Source organism: Cryptomeria japonica, chromosome 7 (assembly GCF_030272615.1).
Source record: "Cryptomeria japonica chromosome 7, Sugi_1.0, whole genome shotgun sequence".
In the NCBI taxonomy this organism is placed as follows: domain Eukaryota; kingdom Viridiplantae; phylum Streptophyta; class Pinopsida; order Cupressales; family Cupressaceae; genus Cryptomeria; species Cryptomeria japonica.
The window spans coordinates 398,509,435-398,532,137 of record NC_081411.1 but is presented as its reverse complement, the minus strand read 5'-3'; the positions used below and the strand labels follow the sequence as shown (position 1 = coordinate 398,532,137).

At 35.7% G+C, this 22,703-nt stretch overlaps 1 protein-coding gene across 1 annotated transcript in view; it reads right to left on the bottom strand.

Annotated features, from left to right (window-relative positions):
* The window catches only part of LOC131062304 (trafficking protein particle complex II-specific subunit 130 homolog), a 206,542-nt gene that overhangs the window by 24,017 nt on the left and 159,822 nt on the right, over positions 1 to 22,703 (bottom strand). The window contains exons 13-16 of the mRNA XM_057995932.2: positions 16,309 to 16,854; positions 15,905 to 16,117; positions 14,866 to 15,476; positions 14,665 to 14,749 (exon numbers count right to left, since the gene is read on the bottom strand). Coding sequence (XP_057851915.2) covers positions 14,665 to 14,749; positions 14,866 to 15,476; positions 15,905 to 16,117; positions 16,309 to 16,854 — 1,455 coding nt within the window. The remainder of the gene's footprint in view (positions 1 to 14,664; positions 14,750 to 14,865; positions 15,477 to 15,904; positions 16,118 to 16,308; positions 16,855 to 22,703) is intronic.

The following is a 22,703-nucleotide window of genomic DNA, read 5'->3' as shown; positions in this document are numbered from 1 at the left end:
TGCAGCAACATATGTGGCAGCAAGTAGAATCCTCCAAGATAGGCACCCCACTCTTTTCCAAGACACCTTGTGTAGCAAATGTCCTTGACCTTCTTTTGGAGGATATAGGAAAACTTGATTGGGTGACACCAGTTGTAGAAGATGCAAAGAGGAACACAAAATATATTTGCAATCACCCTTGGGTTCTTCGCTTGATGAGAGAGCACACCCAAGGGAGAGATTTGGTAAGAGAGGATGTCACAAGGTTTGCAACAATTTTCCTAACGTTGCAAATCATTCTTGGTGCATTGACAGCTTTGAAACAGATGTTTGTGAGTCAAGCATGGCTAGACTCACCTTATTCAAAGAAGCCTGAAGGAGAGAGTGTTGCATGCATAGTCTTTGACAACCTATTTGCACAAAGAGCTATAGAGATTGTGAAGGTAACTTCAAAACTTGAATATTTAATTATTCTTGATTCAAGTCTCTCATTATTAATTTGTAACTTCAATAATTAATCTTTTGTAATTTGTATTTTTCAATTCTAGGTGTCAAAGCCCTTGGTTAGATTTCTCCACTTGGTAGATGGGGATCAAACCCCAATGGGGTATGTTTATGAGGCCATGGATAGGGCCAATAAGTCTATAAAAAGTTACTACAAGGGGGATAGACTCAAATTTGATCCCATCTAGAAAATTATTGATAAGAGGTGGAACGATCAACTCCACCAACTTCATGCAGCAAGGTACTACTTCAAACCTCATTTTAAGTTCGAGGATTATTACTCAAATCCTAATGGAGAGGTCATGGAGGGCCTCACTACATGCATTCAAAGGATGATACCTGAGGTTGAGGTCAGAGAGCTCGTTGTGGCCGAACTCCAAAATTATGAGGAAGAAAGGGGTAAGCTATTCTCTTCAGAGCTGGCTAGGAGAGGAAGAACCACTCAAACCCCAGGTATAATATTTGCCATTTGGATTTTGGAGTCTAATGTAATTGATAATTTGATAAAATATAATTTCACTTTTCACTTTGCTTTCTAACTTTTAATATTTTATTTTGTAGATGCTTTGTGGCAAAGTTGGGGTGGAAATACCCCAAATCTCAAAAACATTTCCCTCAGAATCTTATGTCAGCTTTGTAGTTCATCTAGTTGTGAGCACAATTGGAGCTTGTTTGAGGCCATCCACCTGAAGAAGAGGAGCAAGTTAACTCAAAAACGCCTCAATGACCTTGTCTTTGTGCAATATAATCTTTGGTTGCGCATAAGGTAGAGGAAGCACCAGCCGGTCCAATTGATTTGGATGATATAGATCCCTACAGTGATTGGAAATTACAGGAGCAGCCTCCATTGTTTACTGAGGATGACATCTATGATTTGGAGAGGTAGGCCATGGAGGAGGGGGTAGATTTGGATTCACACTAGATGACATTGAAGAGGATGAGGATGATGAGGACTCATTGCTAGTGTCAAGAGCAGCTAGAGGCAGAGCTACATTCAGGATGGAGGTTGAGCCACAACCTAAGCCAGTCATACCGAGTGAGGAGGCACAACCACAGCAGACTTCTAGGCCTAGATTCTCTAGTTCTACCTCTCCCCTAGTTTTTACTAGAGCTAGGAAGAGGAAGATGTAATTGTATTTATGTATTTACTTTTAGTTTTACAAAAACTATTTACTATTTTGCTTCCAACCATCAGCATTCCTCATGAGGATGTGATTTTGTACCCGCTTTGCATTTAAATCAATTAAATACATCTAGACTCAGCTTGTTTCTTTTGTGTTCTCATTTATTGACTCATTGGATGCATCTCCTCATTGAATTTTGCAAAAGAAAGCATTTCTAATTAAATCTAAGCAATTTTTTTAGTTCCCGAGTTTTTGTCGAGTTTTTGCCGAGTTTTCACCGATTTTTTGCCAAGTTTTTTTATTGGCCCTTGGTGAGTTTTTGGTTTTGGCAAGTAGTTCAAATATACTTCAAACTTTCCTTTTGTTAAAGGCTTGGTTAGAATATAAACTATCTACTAATTTGTGGAAATATATTGAAGCTTAAATCTCTTTTGAACCCTACCTGGATGAAGTGATATCTGATCTCTATGTGCTTATACCTATCATGAAACACTGGATTCTCAAAGAATTTGATGCAGCTCTAATTATCATAATAAATGATCATGGGATCCAACACCCGATCAAACAATCCTAACTAGTAGTACTAGCTTCTATGTATTTTGTCTTTATATAGATAATTGCCATATAAGTCTGCTTCTTGTTGAACCAAGATATCATTGCAACACCCTGAGGTTCTCTTCCTATCTTCTACACTACCTGGCCAATCCGAGTCAGTATGCTCTTGCAACTTTACTTACCATCTCCAAGATATCTCAAATCATACTCTGTCATACCCCTCAAATATCGGCGCACATGTTTTGCTACTATCCAATGCTCTTTCTTGGTTCCAACACTAACCGACTCAAGGTGATAACTACAAAAACATATATTTGGACGACTATTGACACAATACATTAAAGAACCTATCAATTGCATGTACAACATGGGAACCGCCAACTCTAAATCTGAATTTGTAGCCTTCTTCAGCTTCATGATCAAGTGGCCATATGTTTGCAATCCTCCATTTGAAATTGCTTCAATATCTCAAATGCATACTTACCCCACGCTGAGTCGATCACCTCTGATTTGTGTCAAACCTTTAGACTCGCGAAGTAATGCATTATGCCAATGTACACCTCAATATATATAGCTAAATATGCTTTGCACACTATTGTAATAAAAAAATCATCTATATGTAACACCAAAATAAGCAAATCATTTCCAACAATTATATAATATAGATTAGGCTCTACTTTACTTTTGGTGAAGCCCTTTGCAAATATTCATCTATCCCAGAATAACAAGTTCTTGGTGCCTATTTGAGTCTATACATGGTTTTCTTAAGGCTGCAAACATAAGATTTCTTCTCATTTACCTCAAATCCATCAAGTTATTCTATATACACTTCTTCCCAAATGATACCATTCAGAAAAGTTGTTGTCTTAACATCAATCTGAAGCATCTTCCATCTTATAAATGAAACTAAAGGCAAAACTATTGTAATATAAGTATCTAGTGACTGAAGCGAATGTCTACTCATAATCCATTACGTCTTTCTAGGAGAACCCTCTTGTCACAAACCTCGCTTTGAACTTCTCAATGCTGCCATCTCAACATGCTTGATTCTGTAGAGCTACTTAGAACTCACAATCGATTTTCCTTTCAATCTCGGCACTATGTCCTAGACATTATTTTTCATGATCAATGAATATTCCTCCATCATAGCCTCCTACCAAACCTATTGATGTACTACTTCCTAGAAGCTAGAAGGCTCCAATTATGTGATACTAATCATCAATGCCACGCAGTTTGGAGACTTCTTTGGAGTCCTACTCTCCCTAAATGTGCTCCTAGGAGCCTCAACATGCTCCTAAGCATTCCTCAATGTCGATGTGAACCATCAAGGTCTCCTAACAAAGGTAGAAGGGGCTAAATCTCTTCTTAAGCTTCTTGTTCTAAACCAGAAACAGCGTGTATCTTTCGAGACAAAGACTCAACATTCAAAGCTTCCTACTCCTCGTCCTTTGTTACTAGAATGAACTCATGAGACTTCTTGGATGCCAAATCTTCCAGAAACTTTACATCCCTACTAGACTTTGTAGACCTTAGAAGTCTCATTGCAAACAACAAATAAACCCTTCCTACTTGAAGATTCCAACCAGTGATTTTTTTAGTGGCTAATATTTCAAGTTTTAAGGTGAGGTAAATCGCTAGATTTTTACAAAATTTTAATTTAGTCATATTTAAATCGCCAGAGAATTTATTTTATTAATTTTTTGAACTCAAAGATTCGCCAAAATATTCGATACATGATTGGATCAAATTCGCCAAAAATTTATATTTATTGTACTAAATTAAATTAATTCGCCAATAATACATCATGATTATTAGTTACTTTAGGATTTTATCAGCAATCTTTAGTTTCCACCATTGATTCAAAATATAATCTAATGACCATCATTGCATTCCATGAGGTAAATTGTACCTACAAGATGTAATGCGCATGGGGGTTGAATTGCTTTTCAATAGTCGACCTCAATGGAAATCAATGGTATAAAAACAATTTTGGGCCCCATGAGTATTACAAATTTTAAGTACATTTTATCTAACAAAATAGAAAGAGGGCTATTAGATTAATTTAACTTAATGGCAGTAACTAACTAATGTAGTGTCTACCCTTTAAACTCATTAATGATTTCCACCTTAGGCCTCTACTTTTCTATAAGAATTTTTTTTTTTTTAATGAAATTATTTGCAATAGTAATTTATGCATACTCATATTATTTTCTAAAATTCGCCAAGATTTTCTACCAAAGAATTTTGATGTAAAATATTTGCCAATAAAATTAATATTTTTCTTTTGAAAAAAGGAAAGATTCGCCAATAAAATTATTATTTTTATCCAAAATAAATAAAAATTCGCCAAGATTTTATATCTTTTTTTGAGGGGGGGTTCTTAAAGTTATCACTGATTCCAACTTGATCCTCTTCTTTACAAGTTTATAAATATAGACTAGGCAACCAAAGATGTAGAAGTGACTCGCTTCTAGCTTAATACTATTGAGTGCCTCCTCTAGTGTCTTGCCCTCCAAAATCTTGTGAGGACATGTGTTTTGGAAGTGTACTATTGTGTTACATGCTCCTACCCAATGAAACATTGGTGAGTCTTGGTCATAAATCATGGCCTTAGCAGCCCCTATAATGGATCAAATTTTTCGCTCTATAATGCCATTTTGTTGTGGGTTGTATGGTACAGTTAACTCCCTCGTGATCCTTGACTCCTTATAGAAACCCTAAAACTCCTTAGAGGTATATTGACCTCCATTGTTTGATCTCAAGACTTTGAACTTCTTCCCTATCTGATTTTCTCCTAGAGCTTTGAATTCCCAAAACTTGCTTAAGTCCTAAACTATGCTCTTTAAGAAGTAGATCTAAGTATTGTGAGAGAAGTCATCAATAAAGGAAACATAATGCATGCTTCCTAAAATTGATGCAATTGACATCAGTTCATACACCTCCAAATGCACTACGTTTAGAATTTCTTTAGATCTATGCTCACTACTCCAGAAAGTAACCTTGTCCTACTTGCTATGTATGCATCCTGTACATATTTCCTACTAATCAAGGCTCAAATCTAGAAGACCTATGACTATCTACTTCATAATAGGCAATGCTTTGTGATGCAAATAACCCATCCTCTTGTGCCATAACTTGCACAAATTGTCACTGTTTTAAACTAGATCTAGAACTGGTTCACCCTATAACTTGTATAGATTGCCTTCTCTAACCCCTATTACTTGTATAGTATCTAGGCTAGATTCTTTGACCTGATAAGGACTCGTTGATTCTTGAATTCAACTGCATAGCCCTTATCTTCCAAAACTAAAACTAAAAGAAAATTCTTCTTGAGGCTAGGAACAAGCAAAAAATCATCAAAATCTAAAGAATCGCCTAACTATAGTTGAAAGGAAATTGTACCAACTCCTACTATTGGATTGAGTTGTGTTCTGTCTAAATTGGCAAAACATTGTTGGGCTGATGTCATATGTCTAGATGCCCCATTGGTCACATACCAAGCATCCCTTAGAATCACGTTGGTAGAAAAACAAGATACCATTGAGAAATCCTTCTCAAACTTGACAGCAAACTTGTTCATCTGAAGTTCTACAAAGGCTACCTGTTTACTCCCGAAAGGAACTTAATTGATTACGTAGAGTAAACAAGATATAGAAACATACCATACAATAATACCAGATAACAATAATCAGCACAATAACATGGCAGAAAGATGTGTTCTTCTATTACCAGAGTGTAATCTCTATACAATCATGAATATTTCCCGTTACAACAATCAAAGTATATATGGTGCTTGGCTGTTGGTTAAGAGTACCAACTGTCGGCAACTACCACCAACCTCTCAGGATAAAAAGTAATTACACCGCCAATTATTATACTAATAATTTATTTATGTTTATGGCATAACTACCGCCTACACTACCACTTACTTCTACCGTCACTTTCTGTCCTCCTTATCTAGATACTTGATGCATAATGACAAATTATGACAAATAAAGAACTTGATTTTACTCAAGTCCTTCCTTGACTATGTAGATGAATCATAATCCTTTCTCTTACCCCTGTCGGGTCCTTTTACTTTTTTTGTCTGTCCAAAGAGAGCTAAATTATCATCACCACCCTTCTTGCTGATTTTTGACTCCATTCAAGTTTTTTCTTGGATAGAGTCATCCTCAATCTTTCAAAAATAAGGAAGATTCTTGCAGGCACGAATACCCTATACAAATGCTTGCCATGAAGATGAGAAATCATTCAATGCCAAGTTCACTAGTTCTACATTTTCAATCTTCTCCCAAACTGTTGTAAGTTGGTCATGAAGTTGTGTGACCTTCATCAAGTAACTAGTAACTAAATTTAATTTAGTCATCTCTATGGATCTGAGTTTATTTCATAATATCATCTTCCTCTTTACGTTCTCACTCTAGTAAAGACTTACTAGGTAACTAGAGCATCAAACATCTCCGTGGTTGTTTACTTTTCAAATTTATGAGGAATTAAATAATCCTTTACAACACCAGTGATTATCTACTTGTCTTTACCTCTTATTATGAGTTGCCAACTATTGTGAATCTGTAGGTCGTTGCATCTTTTATGATATCCTAGAGATCATTCTCTTCCAAAAACAAAATTACCCTACTTTTTTAAGGCAGGAAATTTAATGCTCCTTCTAATCTATCCTGAAATCTAGCTAGCTGATGCCTTTAAAAATAAATAAACAATCTTTCACAAAACTCCCAGATTTGGAAAAATAAATTGCTCAAAGGATTTTGAAAGAAAAAATATAAAATTTGCCCTAATCGTGGATCCTAAAAGCCTAGGTCATGACTTGTAGAAAACCCTAATTGCAATGGATAGTAAACCTTAGTTGCCACAAATGGTAAACTGTAGCCATCATGATGTCCATCAAAAAAAAAAGTCACAACATTTGAATTAAAAGATAATTTTTCAAAAAAAAAATTGGCACAATGGCATGATTTGCAACAAAAGGAATCCTGCAATTTTAATGAAAAAACTACTGAAAACCCTTATTTAATCTACCTAAAAAAGGGCACAGTTTTATCAGTAAAATAATAGTCATGATTTATAACGATAAAAATAGAACAACTTTTCTCAAAAATACCCAAGTTGCCGGTACGGGTACGGGCACGGGTACGGTACGCTAGTACGGCAATTTTTTTAGGGGGGGCTGGGTACGTATGGGTACATCCGTACAAAAAAATGTAAAAATCATAAATATATACATATATACACTCTAATAAGTAGAAACAAAAATTAAATTTAGAATCCCACATATCATCCATATGCTAAACAAAACTTGGAACTATCATATATGATTCATATTGATATAACTATAAGTCTATAACAAAATTACAAATTTACTATAAGTCTAATCTAATATGAAATATCCATTTGTCAAACTTTGAATGTTATGATAGATATCGAATTCATTGTTCACTGGCTCAACCATTCAACAATAAAATAACACAACTAATAATCAGCAATAGCATCATATGGGTCACTAGGAAGATCAAGATCAACATCATCATTGGCATTAGATGATGTAGGTAGAGTACTGGAACCACATGCAGCCTCACTGCCACTTGCACTAGCAGCACATTGGCTATCAGACTCCCCAGAAAGTAAAGATTGTGTGGCAGCTGAAAAATCCAAATCAGTTCGCTCTAGATCTACATCCCAAAACTTTGTGCTCCCATCCTTATACTCATTTTGTTTATGAGTAAGAAGGCGCAAGTTTGAATGCACATAAACGAGCTCTTCTGCCTTACTTGCTGCCAGTCGGTTGTGTTTCACTGAGTGGATAAAGGAGTATGTGCTCCAATTTCGCTCAGATGAAGAGGAACTAGCAACCTATTGAATAATTGACACAAAGTGAGAGGGTGACAATTATAAAATAGTAAAAAATCTAAATTTAGAGAGCAATAAAAATTAAGAAACTTACTTGCGATAAAACTTTGATTGCAAGAGTTTGAAGGTTTGGTGATGTATGGCCATTGAGGTACCACCAAGCATGAGAATCCTTTTTATACTTGTCAAGGAGAGCGGAAACACTTTGACCATTGGAGGCTACAAAATCAGCAAACTCACTTGTCATTAAATCCTCCATTTCAGAATCTGGGAAGAGTTTAGTAAGTGCTGTCCTACACCCTTCACTGACTTCTGAATCTCTATATGGTGGTACCCTTGATGGCTTAGCAAGCATTTCATCACTATAAAATTTGGGAGTCAATGCAAATGCAAGAAGATGTAGTGGGGTGGTCATTTTGTTCCACCGCTCAACACAAATTGATTGAACCTCTTTGAAGAAAGTTTCTTCGGGATCTTGCTCTTTTGCATTGATGATGGCTTTCATTTTCTCAATCATCGAGTCAATGCCATCATATACCTCTCCCAAACATGGGTGATCCATGTCAGTATAACGGATCATACTCATGATGGGCTCAGTGAAACTCAAAAGATATTCCACTCGATCCCACCAAGTGTCATCTAGGATCATGCGCTTTACATTTGCTGCCCTTTCAGTATTGGATTGCCTCCATAGGGACCAACTTTGACTAATTACCATGCTAGCAAGTGGCTGTCACACCTTCACAAGTCGCCTCAAGATGATTGTGTTGGATGCAAATCGGGTCTCGGCAACCTATTCAAAAATTAAAAATAAAAATTAGAATACAAAGAAGACATGATAAAAAAATAAAAATTAAGTGACCATCAAAGTGAAATGTAGATTTTAAAAATTGAAGTGTTTCAATTACCTTTAGCAACTCCAATTGTGAAAATGATCTGAAAATGGCCTGTGACATGTTATGGTTTGTGATGAACATTTGGATCCCTTCAGCCTCAACATAAATTTGTTTGATCCAATCTATTTTCCTGCCTATCTTTTCTAGCATGAGGTTGAGAGAGTGGACAGCACAAGGTGTCCAAAATATGTGTTCAAACCGTGTCTCAATCAACATACCTGCAGCTCTACAATTCTTTGCATTGTCCGTTATTACTTGGACAACATTTTGAGGTCCCACATCCTGAATGCATTGTATAAGGATGTTAGCAATAAATTGTGCATCCTTCACCTGTCCCTCACAATCCACAGCTTTCAGAAACATTGCCCCTTTAGGGCACACTGCAATTACATTAATTAATGGCCGATTTTTGGTATCCTTCCATCCACCTGAAATGATGGACACCCCTGTTTGTTTCCATGAATTTCTAATGGGAGCCAATGCATTGTCTATGTTTTTTACCTCCTTTGCTAGTAAGGTGCTACGCACCTTCTCATAACCTAGCCCTGTGTACCCTTGTGGAGCCTCATTTACCTTTCTCAACATATCCGGCCAATATGGTGATCGTACCACATTAAATGACAAACCGTTTGCATATAGACATCTTCCAACGGATTGATCTGCAATCTCTCTAGCATCATTCTTAAATGCTCTCTCTAATGGTCCCTTGCTTCTCTTCACAATAACAGGTTCTTCACTAATTGGGTCCAAGAATGGGTGGCTCTCTACCACGATATCAGGAAAATCGCTATAAGATGGAGAAGTAGGGGGCCTCTTTGATTTACTTCCTCTTCCTATCAACAAAGGATGGTTTGAGGCACGACCAACTCTTGCATCTGCTTCCTCTTGCTCTCTAATATATCCTGCTATTTCTTGAGGTGACATCCCATTTCCATCCTTTCCTAGACATGGTTTGATTCCTTGTTGAGGAATGGCACAAAAATGGGCTTTGACACGACTGTAGGAGCTAGTTTTTTTCGTACTACAGAAGTTGCATATCCATAAAAATGTTCCACCACCTTTTACTTGGTTTATTATTTTGACATATTTCCATAAAGGTGAATTTGGGTCAGTTTTGAAAGCCCGTTGAGGAGTAGAGCTAGTAGTCGTTGCCATTATGACTTCTACAACAAATTAAAAAATAATTATTAATATTTAATAAATTAATAGTAAACAATAGATTCTAAATGTTAAATATATAAAATTAAATTTAATAATTTATTTAAAATGAGAGTAATTAAATTTTAAATTTTAATTACACAATTTATTATAGACTATAGTTTGTTTAATAGTCGGTTAAATTGTTTGTAAAACAAACAATTTAACCGACTATTAAACAAACTATAGTCTATAATAAATTGTGTAATTAAAATTTAAAATTTAATTACTCTCATTTTAAATAAATTATTAAATTTAATTTTATATAAACTATTAAATAAACTATAAAATTTAACAATAAACAAACTAATAAAAAAAATTTAAAACTATAATAAAATTTAATTATTTAACAAACTATGATAATTATTTTAACAAACTTTAATAAAATTTAATATTTAAAACCTGCAGCAGGGAAGCTCAAAAAAATGGAGGATGCGCCGGAAAGAATGGGCGCTGGTCGTCGGTCGTTGCCCTCCTGCCTGGCACCTCCCGTCTCGCCTCTCTGTGCCGTCGTCGTGCCTCCGTCGCGCCTCTGTGGCGTCACGCCTCTGTGCCTCTGTGGCGTTGCGCCTCTGTGGCGTCGCGCCTCCTACCCTAGCGCCTCCTCTCACCTCTGTCATCGCGCCTCCTCTCTCACCTGCGTTTTTCGGTTTTCCTTTCACTGTTTCACGTGGAATGGTTTCGTGGTTTTTTAACTTTTAGCTTTGCTTTTGGGTTTAAAACGTGAAAAGACATGATTCGACCCATGAAAAAACCCTCGAAATTTGTGACCGATGTGGATTCGTCAAAAAAAACCCTATGGAATCGCCACGTCTACACCGGATGCGTTTGGAATCGTGACTCCAAAAACAGATACATTTCAGGAGGCAAAAATCAGTACCCTGTCCGAATCCACAGGGATTTCGGGGCGAATCCGAATCCGAATTCGATACGTATCGTATCCGGATTTGGGGGCAAAACCTGAAGTACCGGTAACTTAGAAAAATACCCCACAAATTTCATTCGAAAACTTTGCACAATTTTGTCTAAAAATCCTACACGATTTTCTTGAAAAAACAGTATGCAAATTCTTGCTACTTCCAACTCTGATACCATGAATAATTTAAACCAAGATGACTGTTGCCCTAATGTTTTATAACCGAATTTATTCTTTGACATTGCATCAATCACACAGAAATTGAAACTTCAAACAACAAAAGCAGAAAAAAATTACACAAATAATTACACTTCCAAATCAATTTTTCATTCTCTTCAAAAATCTTACAGGGAAAACCTCTACAAACAATTCACAAATAGCTAAACAGCATTTTATCATTGTATATCTTTGTTCTATCTTGCCTATCTTATACTATATAGCAAAAATCTAATCTTCAAAAAGCTCCTTATCTCTTGCAAAAGATGAGTTGGAAGATAAGTCTAAGTCATTAATATATATTTACATTTTATTAAGATTTAACTAGCTAAATAAAAGACTTTCACTTTTTACTAAAAGCGAAATGCAAAATAGAATAACTCAAACCACTTCCAACATGTTCATAGTGAAACTGTGTGGAAGTTCTTAGCTGAGCTAAAAAATCAACAAATGACAGAACAAATCTTCAAAAAGCTCCTTATTTCTTTTAAGAGATTTGTTGGAAGATAAGTATAAATCATTAATATATATATCTACACTTTATTAGGCTTAATTAACTAAATAAAAGACTTTCACTTTTTACTAAAAGAGAAATGCAAAATAGAATAACTTGAACCACTTCCAACACGTTCACCCTGAACCTGTGCAGAAATTTCTGTTTGAGCTAAAGACTCGACAAATTACAGAACAAATCGTTATGACAAAGGAGTGAAATTTTTCATAGAAAGAACATAAGAAATGTTGGCAGAGATTCTGTAAGACTCAGAAAAGGAAATGATTAGCTACAAGATTCTAACAGGATAAGTGGTTATAATTAAAGTTACCAGATTAGTAATCTGAGATAGTGAGATCAGAAATTAGGGCAAAATATCTACCATTAACCTCTTTTGAGGCCATGATAAAATGTAAAGGAGGGCCCATGCTTTCTAAAAAGCATAATGACATCACATCGAGCTTGTAAGGCTATTATTGAGACACAAAAATTTATAAATATATCATATTCCACGAACTACGTCGCATAATTGTCATAGTTGATTTATAGGAGAGGAATATACTACATTTAGTATCTTAAAGAGCTTTGGTCTGATCTAACGCAGTACTGAAGAGGAATAAATCTGCATTTATCATCGAGTCCTGTGATTACTGCATAAGTAAATGCTGATAAGTACTTCTGTAGCAACCTGGTTATGAAGGGCTTCCTATATCTACTACTTGACACTTATCCCATTTATTAGATATGGAGGATAGCACACATATAATATCAATCCGACAAAAGGATTTTTTATCTTAGGAGGCAATCTGAACAAGCTTCGACCTCTCACTAACCTCATGAACATTATACAATACAAAAGAATTATTTCCATCTGTATGTGTAACAAATTCTGTACATAATCGACAGTAATCCATTTTCCAAATCGCATTGTTAATGCCAGGATGCCATCATCTTCCTCTTTGGGACTCTTTTGAATTTACCTGTCTTTCAGTTTTGAGGAATTTTGCAGGGTATAAAATACCTTGGGATTGTTAATCTCCATTTCAGATCTTGCTAGCAAAATATTTTGTCATAGATCTTTTTGAGCAGCAATAATTATGATACGTTGCTGATACTGGTATGCCACTATCACATTTATAATGGCCAAATTGCCAAAGTCAAAGGTATGTTCTGTTTAGTGGTAATTTCAAATTACATACTAGCATGCTGATATTCATTTTAATAGAGAACAATTCTGTATTTGCAATTTGAAAGTCTGTCAAACAGGCAAGAGAGCCTACCTGTTGTTTTCTACTATGGTATGATCCTAAATGTTGAACTATCAGGGCCAGCCATATTTTTGCAAGCTATTACAAGATAAAAATTGAAACACATGTTTTCACATAAATGTAACTAAATAGTTCCTTAAAGAGCCCATGATCTCTCCAAGTAATGGAGGAGAAAAAGGAGTTCATGAAAATTGGAGTGCAATTTTTCCATAATTATGTATGCATATTTTGATTAACATCCCGACCCACAACAAAAGCCCCTTAATACCCACAACAAAAGCCCCTTAATAGTCTTCAAAGAGATTGATATCCTAGAAGAAGGCTTGACAAAATACATAAGACTATAGCAAGCCATGACAAGGTAGACATTGAAATATCATGCTTTCCTGCAAGTATGCCTGAATGATACCTGAAGATAAGCCTATGATCTCTCTCAGTAATGGGGAAGAAAGTGGAGTACATAAGGATGTGACATGTAAATTCTTTCATAATCATGTACACAATTTGATTAAAAGACAGATCCATAGCAAAAAGCCCCTCAATAGTATTGAGAGAGATTGATATCCTAGGAAAAGGATTGACAAAGTATATAAAAGTGTGCATTTTTTTAATATTAATAGATACAGTGAAAAGCTATTTGTCTGTGGATAAATTTTGGCATTTGCTATTGCCACATCATATAGTTAAAAAAACACAGTTAAAAGATGAATCTGGTGCAATTGAAAAGGATAAAATTTGCAAGTTCGTCTTTGGGTTCAGAGTTAGGGTACAGAATGGTTAATAAAGAATGAAAGGTAAGAAGAGTTGTTTTATAATTTTATTCATTTTTTATGTTGTTATGTTGTTAGTGTAATTGCTTATGGGGCTAGAAAAAGACTACTATATTTTTCATGTTTTGTTTCATTATGAAATTTTTCTTTTTAAATTATAGCCGTGGAACCCTGGAATCACCCCAGGTCCATCCTAGGTTTGTGTTTTCCCATTATGATTTCTTTTTCTTTTTTTTTTTAAATCTGTATCATGGGGCCCTGGGTTTGCCTTGGCCTATCTCACACAGACCTGGGATGGACCTGAGTTTGGGCTAGACCTAAGTTGTCTAGGTCTATGAAACAGCACAAGATCAGGACCTGACATGGATTAATTCCAGGTACATGGCCCTGGGCAGAACCCAACTTTATCATGACTATTTGGAATGCACTAAATTCTTGATGATTAGTTTTGGATCCTTTCCTCACTATTTAGTATACTGATGATTAGCGGGGTCATTGCAAACATGGGTGGCTAAGCCTGTGTATACTAATGAGGGCTCCAGGGTGTAAACTTTCATTGATTGCTATATGGTCAAGTAGTTAAGTGCAGGGCAATCTTATGTCTATGGGTTAAGATTCAAACACATAGATGTGTACTTAATGGCTTTTCCAAATGCCAATGGTTCCTCTCTATCTTACTATAGCTTGCAAATTATCCATATGATATTAGCATACTTTAGGGAAATGTGCATTAAATAAAAGTACTGCCTATTTTTCATTTACTTCTTTTTCTGTGTTTGGTATTCCTTACAATTGCTGCATAAGAGAAAACCAGCACAAATAAAAATTGATATGTGATTTCAAAAAGAAAATATAAGCTGCACTTCTGGCATAAAAAATACCTGTAAAAGCAAAACTCCATTGTTGCTTTTTGTCACAATACGTGTACTGACACGGAAAGGATCTATAAAATGCACTGCAATAGTTCTGGGAAAGGGAAGCCTTATTTGTTACAAATCTATCCAGAGAGTTAGTCAAATGCAAAATAAAAAATAATCACATGTTATTGAACTAAAAGGATAACAGCCAAAAACTTTTCAAACCTTTCAAATATTCGACTATGAGATGATCCATATTCCAGCTTTAGAGCAAGAGTTCTCATTCCATCAACAATAGTGCGTTTCTGGGATAACTCAGATTGCCCTTGTGAAGAAAGACTGCCACTATGTGCAACAGTAACACTCAAGGATGATAGTGAAGAAGAGGTCTGCCTACCAGCAGCAATCACTCTATCTGATCTATCATCAATTGCACGAACTGGTAGCCATAAGACTGTCGTGATGTTGCTTGCCCAGTCTGGGATAACCAACTTTCCATCTTTTAATTGCAGTTGTTCAACATCACAAGAAACAGTTGGCTCAGTATCATCTCCATTGCTTTTTCCGGAAAAGCTTGCATCAAATGAAGCAGCAAAGTCTGATGATACTGAGGATATCTTCTGAGGTAAACTACGAAATGCTTTAGTACAGGTCTCTAACTCAATGATATGAGACATATCAACTTGTAAACCAGGACCTGTATCAATGTGCAAAATAGCACCTTTAAGAGAGTAATCAATGGGCCTGATAACCAATCCCAACCACTGGAGTTCTCCAATCAATAATCCAGCTGAAACAGCTGCTGTGATATCAACCAGTGCCCTTTGAGTGGACACCTGAGTGAATATTAATTTAATTAGTCAAAACTCTCACTGGACAGATCTCTAAGAACCTATTGTTCTTGAAGTTAATAAGCTGAGATACATTAACCATTAGAAGTTATACTTGATACAGAAACAGATAAAAGAAGGAAATAAATTAGAAAAATCTTTACTCCAAACACTTTTAAGGAAATACATATAGGATGTGCATTACAGAGATGGACAGCAATCTATGTGTCAATTTTTCTTGGAGATACTTTTTTAAGCACATACATACTTCTAGAACACAAATGAAAACACAAAAATGCCCAAATATAAAAAATGGTATATTGACTCTTTATCCTTTCATTCAATGTTAAATTCCTTGTACTCTGTTTAGTTTTCCTTATATCCATTGACAACAAGCTTCCATTCATGGAAGGAATCATGAGTTTGTTGCCTACCTTCAAAACAGGTCTCACTGGTTTCTCAATGCTCATAAAATCATCACTATCAGGAGGCCCACCTTTTGAGAAAGTATGCGACCTGAATCTTAGCTGCCCTATCTGGCCAGTTAGGACTCCTAAAACATATGAACCAGGATTCTGAGGTGGTAATAACATCCTGATATCATTTGTTCCTGGCTTTAGTAAGGGATCTTTGGAACACTTAATCACCTGCATACGCAAGAGAGAAATAGCTTGCTAAAGCAAAAAAATAGGGAAAGAATAACTTAAAGACATGAATAGCTTTAATCATAAACCTTAAATGGAGAGCTTTAGTCACAGACTTTGAAATCCTAGCGAAATATCACACAATATCAAATTCATTAAACAAGTTGGCCTGTGAAAGAGATGCCCGCACACACCTTAACTCCTTCATCTGCACTAAATGTTGCAATCAATGTGAGGCTCAGTGAATCTAGGACGAATTCATCAGGAAAGCCACTCCACACAGATACATGAAGATTACCAGGATCACCTGCACATAAATCAAGCGGAGGTCCAGACTTTCCAGAGAAAGTGATTAATGATGAGACATCAAGTGATACAGGATTCTTCATTTGACTATGAGCAAGTCTGACCACTTCTGCTTGTAATGCTTGTCGTTCTTGCTTAAGCAGTAAGCCCTTTCCTAATGATAGCAATCTAACACAAGATGTAAGATATCCAGCATGGTCTCCAAGCTGCTTTTGGCACTCAGCTAAATTAGGAAGCACTTCTGCCAACAGTGACTGCCATTCTTCACCTGCATATAGAGCACAAACCTTTTCATATAACTTTGCAGCAGAGTCAAAACTCCCTTGCTTGAAACACAAAGCTGCAACTTCACCATCAAGCACAACTCCATGTCTTTTCCACCAAGATCGGTGATAATTTTCGGCAGCACCCTTTGTCAAATCTAAATACATCTTCTGTCAAATTTGAAACAAAAAACTATTAGAAACACCTCATGACACAACTCTGGGTGACAATTTCCATAAACAAAACTTTCAATTGAAATCCCTTTGACAGATGCTTGTAATATAAACCAAAAAGCGAAGTAGATCATTTTACTAATCCAAAGTAAGTAGCCAATTTCATTTGATCAAAACATTTAAACAATCCAAGTTTCTTCTTAGCATCTTCTTCAAAGGTTAGCAGAAATCCACCCAACCTCTAGACAACCAACCATGAAGATAAACTAAAACTGCCAAGCAGAAAAAATAACTCAAAGAAAATCAGAGGTTTAGAAAAGACAACAGAGGAATTTCCAATAAGTTCATAAAGAAGGTGATGCAAATGGGGATATTGATTATTTGAGCTGTCAAAACTCAAAATAATTGCTACCATAAAATATGTTAACTCTATATGAAAATGATCTCCTCCATAGATTAAATGCAAAATGCTAACCACTCATACAAGAGAAACACAATAATCCTAATCTCAAACATTGTCTAGGTCCTGGTCATTTCGCTCTGACTTTTAAGAAATCCATTCCATCTTTAATTCAAAAATATAGTCAACTGAGCTTCCTGTACCATTTTATAGGGACTCATATTATGTATGCAGGGGGTAGGTATTATAACTGCCAGATTGTGATAACCCTCTACTGTATCACCTGATGTAAATCTTATAAAATACCCCAATAATGATAATAGCATATATTACTGAATCCAGTAGAAATATATAGAATGAAGAGATCAATTATTAGAATAATGTAATATATTAAATAAGGTTAAATTAAGAAATAAATGATTAAATGATGTTAATATATATTTAATATATTAAATGATGAAGAAATGAATTATTTATTAAATTGAGATATTAAATGAGCTAAATTCATTTTATGATATAAGTTAAAGTTTAATGTTATTTATTAAAAGTGATTGAGGCATTAAGGGGGAAGAGTCACGCCACGGTTACCCCCCCACGGGAAGTGGTGGGACGGGAGTCACAGCCTGAGTTGCGACCACCGTCACACCCCTTCCCACGGAAGGGACCCCGTGGTGGGACGCAACCCTTCCCCTCCACGGGTATTAAAGACAACCCGCAGCACAAAGGGAGGGACACGGAGAGTAAGGAAAAGGAGAGGAACTGCAGCTGTGTCAGCAAAGGCGGTAGAGAAAGTAAGAGGATAGCATTGACGCCACAGCTACGTATATGTGTGTGGACGTGTGTGCCACACACACACATATATATACTTGTATTCTTTTGGTAGATCTGTCATACGGAGTATGTCTCCAATCTCTTTTACAGAATTATATTATTATTATAATGTTGTATGTTACAGAATCATATTGTTATTATAATGTTGTCTCATACAGATATATAAATATGTGTACAGGTGTGTATCCACACACATATATATAGGTGTATATATCTGCAATCTACTTGTTCATGTAGAATCAATAATAGGAATAAAAAAGTAGGTAAAGGCAGACATAAATTATAATTTAAATGATAATGAAAATATGAATTGTTATGAGATGTTGGATATTAATGAATGACAATAATTTGGCTGTGTGATGGAGGCTAATGGGAGAAATCCCCCTAGCCTAATTCAGGGATTATGATAATCCCTGGTAGGCAGTCTATACTGAGTATTTATATGCATATATGTTAAGGCTTGGGTGTCAAAGGTTCACCCAAGAAGAGACGGATCTGTCCAGTCCTCTCTGGTAGACTTGGATGATAAGATGTATCATCCAAGGCAAGGAATTGATCATTTATGATGATCTTCCTTGGTAGGCTTGGATGTAAGAGGAATTGAATTATTCATCGATTTCCTGGTAAGGCTTGGAACCATGATGGGTTCCACGAAGGTGGGCATTACAACCGCCTAAGGACATGTCTCAGTACTGCATTCGTATCCTTTTTATTAATAAGAATTGAGACTAGTTTTAATTAAGTAATTGAAGTTTAATTGCAAATTAGATTAGTTATATATATATTTGTTGCATTCTAACAGTTTGTTTTGCAGGACAGTGATCTCTAACTAGTAGGGACATTACACAAATTCAAACTTTTCATCTTATTAATATTATATTTATTTTTGAAATAAAAAATACTGCCACCATAATAAATATAATCAGAAAAAATACAGTCAGTTCTGAGAAATAGATCAAACTCGAAGATTATGCCCTTATGAATGAAATAAACTCTAGGAGTTCAGACCTGCAGCATGGAAAGGACAGACATTTGGAGGATATTACTATGGTATGTATACAATAGGTAGGTCTTATAACTGCAAAATTTGTAATCTTCAACTTAATATTATATTTATTTTACAAATGAGATAGACTGTCACCATAACTAATATAATCTGAATTTTCAGCTTAGGAAAAACACAGTCAATTCTGATAAAAAGATCAAAGGTTATGGACTTATGAATGAAGTTAACTATAGGAGTTTAGACCTGCACCATGGAAAGGACAGACATTCGGAGGATATTAGCTTAATTTTTCAAATCCCAATTTAATTAAGATTATAATTAAAGATATTTTGGTTGCTGTCCTCTAGCCTTGGCTGAGTTCGAAAATTGATCTTTATAGATTTTATGACTTGATGGTAGCTCTCACTGAAAGAAGTAGCAGGAAAAACTCAACAAGTCTAAAAACATTGTTTGTTGAGATGTTTCTATTGTTGAAATAATAGCTAGTTCGGATTATTTCAATTTCAATGTTGCCAAATGGCAATTAAAATTGTAAACAACTTGTGCGATTTATTCTCCTTTATTGTAATTGGGCTAGGACCCAAACATAATGTGTACAATTTAATGTGAACCCCAAAATAGGCGGTAAAAGGCAAATCAAGCAATAACGTCATTATGGGGCAGGGCCTATTGAGCGGTCTAAACAATATTATTATAAAATACATAAGCAAGCCGACTTGCAACTTGACACCTCAAGTCAAGTATATAAACAAGTCATTTGCATGGCATTACACACAATCATATATGTGAATTACATCTCTCAAGCTCAGCGAATTCCTTCAGCATATAATCACCGAATTATCTCTCCAGAAGCAGCGAATCATATACTTAAGGCAGCGATCCAATTCCCTGAACAGCGAACCAAGTCAGAGGGCAGCGGATCACATTCTTGATCAGCAAATTGACTCTCATGATCAGCGCATGGTCTGCAAGATAGCGAACAGTCTTCCTTGATATTGCAGATAAGTACTACTGTTTGTACCCTAGTTCAGAATCGTCATACTGCTGTTTCTGATTTACATGCTGCTTCAAGTGTTAAAGCAAAGTTGTAAACTGATTACTGTCTAATATAGATTAAGATTTGTTGCTGGGTTTTTCACCTCCAAGAGGGAGGTTTTCCCAGGGTACCCTTGTGATCTGTGTGTTCATTGTGTGGATTTTGTTATTTGCTATCAGTCTGATTAAAAATTAACATAAAATTAACATCTATCAGCATGCAAAAATAGCCATATTCAAGCCAATCTGCCCTTCCCAATCCGAAAATGCTATAGAAAATCAAATACCCCTAGAATCCATGTTCCAATAAAGGTAGAACAAAGAATCTGATACCCCTAGGAAAATACCTTAAATGCAGAATGATAGGCTCATATCCAGGCCCATAGACTATAAGGGAAATGATTTATCATCAACGGAAAACTAGATTCTATAGATATCATTATGATGTCTCAGAGATACTTCACATGTCTTTCTCTCTATTGCGGATAAAGAAGGACATTTCAGAGATGAAAATGGTTACTAAGAACAGTGCCAATTTAAGTTAGACTCCAACTCCATTCAAGGGGTAAGAGTAAATCATTCTGGTAAACTACAAGAAGCTTCAAAGAGGAAACATCAAGAGGATGATAAGGATATTCCATTCATCCTCCAGAAGGTCTTATTAATTTAAACTAGGTCATCTGGGCAACATGGGTGCTGGTTTCATTTGGTGAGATGAGGATAGCAGCTTCTTATACTAGGGATCTTTACTCTTTGGAAATAAAACAAATAATGAGGTGGAATGGGAAGCATTAATAGCAGAATTGTCAAAACTTCAAATATGTATAGTAGAGGGAGGCTCACGAATAGTGATAAATGCTCTGAAAAAAGAATAAAATCCTAATTGGAACTTTAATCATTTTGTGGAAGAGGTGCAAAGTATGAACGAGAATTTCTCTTCCATAAGTGTTATTCATTGCCTGAGAAGTTCAAATGCTGCAGCAGATTATTTAGCTAACATGGGGATGGAGTAGGAACTTCTCACAGCTGAGCATAGCCCTCATGCTTATTCTTGGCAAGAACTAGAAAAACCCATTTGTCAACACCTCTTATGGAAGGCAATTTATAATTTAGGATGGCCATGCATGGACAACTCCAGGTCCTAGATTTATTTGAAATTTGCTCAAGGAGGCAGTAAATAGACCATATATTTCAAAAGCTTTTGGTGATTCCATTTACAGTGATCGAAGAACTACTAATCATGATAGTAGTTGATTTATAGCTGATTGGATGGCTTCGGCCATTGTAGGCTAAATGTGTACTACAGCTGTGCATAAGAAGTAAAGGGTCTTTTGTTAATTAGTTTTCTTTAGCTCCTATATACTGTGCTCAGCCTTACTGTGGTCCTTCATGTGTCTGGTTATTCATTTTCCTTGGTGGTTTTGATGTAGGAGGTGGAGGGTTCTCATTTTTTGCAAGTATGGCTGGCAAGCAGAGTACAGTCAAGGCAAGGGATTTAAGAATGGCAGCACAGTTTTGACCACCACCTGAGGTGCATTTTTCACTATAAAAGCAAAGTGGCACTAGGATTAGTTTGAAAAGTAAATTAGAATAGTATAGATAGGAAGCAGGAAACAGAGAAAAACTGCTCTGCATGGGAAATCTGTCACAAATTTGCAATCCTTGCTCCTAACATGGAACTTAGGATCTCTTTTCTTAAAGATGTTTCACTCAGATTAATTTGGGGATATGAAGGTTGCCAAGTTTTCAAAAGATTCTTAGAAGATATGTAGAAGGAAGCATTAAGGCTAGAGAAAGTGGAGTTGGTAAACTTGTTTGTAGCTATAATGTATGATTATGAAGAATTGGGGAAACTTCATCAAGAAATAGTTATTTTGCTATGATATTGTCCGCATGTAAACACCATTTACCAATGGCATCTTCCATTTATGGGGCACTTTTCATTACTCTTTCAAGATTGGTCAAGGCTCAAAACAATGTTCAAATGGGTGATGCTCCAAAGGCTCTAGATTGCATGGAAGAATATGTGGTTGATCAGAGAAAGGTGGGGGATTGTGTGAAGGTGATTTGTCATGGTGTTGCTTTTGAATTGTTACAGGCTACAGCAGTATATTCTGGTATTTGTGCCTTCTGTTGTGTATTTCCTTTTAATCTTGATAGAATGAATATATTGGTGGTTTTGAGCTAAGTCACCAGGTTCAGCCGAATTTCATCCTTGAAGTTCGAAATTCACCGAACTTCGAAAAAAAAAAAATTTCTTTATAAATTTTTGGCTTTCTTCTTTTGTTAATATTTTTTAAACACATCTTTAGTCTGTTGTGAGTCGCGGCCTGCAGGAGAAGTAGTCGCGGACCCATGATAGTCGCAGCCTGCAAGAGTAGTTCGCCTACAATTTTTGCCTGTCATTCGTGCCCTAGCATATGTTTCCTATGGTTTATATTTTATAAATATGTCATCTTTTTGTAACGATTTCAAATATATTTATCAATGTTAAACTATTTAGGCAATTTAATAGATATATTACATATATTTATTAAAACAATTTAAAAATTACATATGGCGAATTTAATTCGA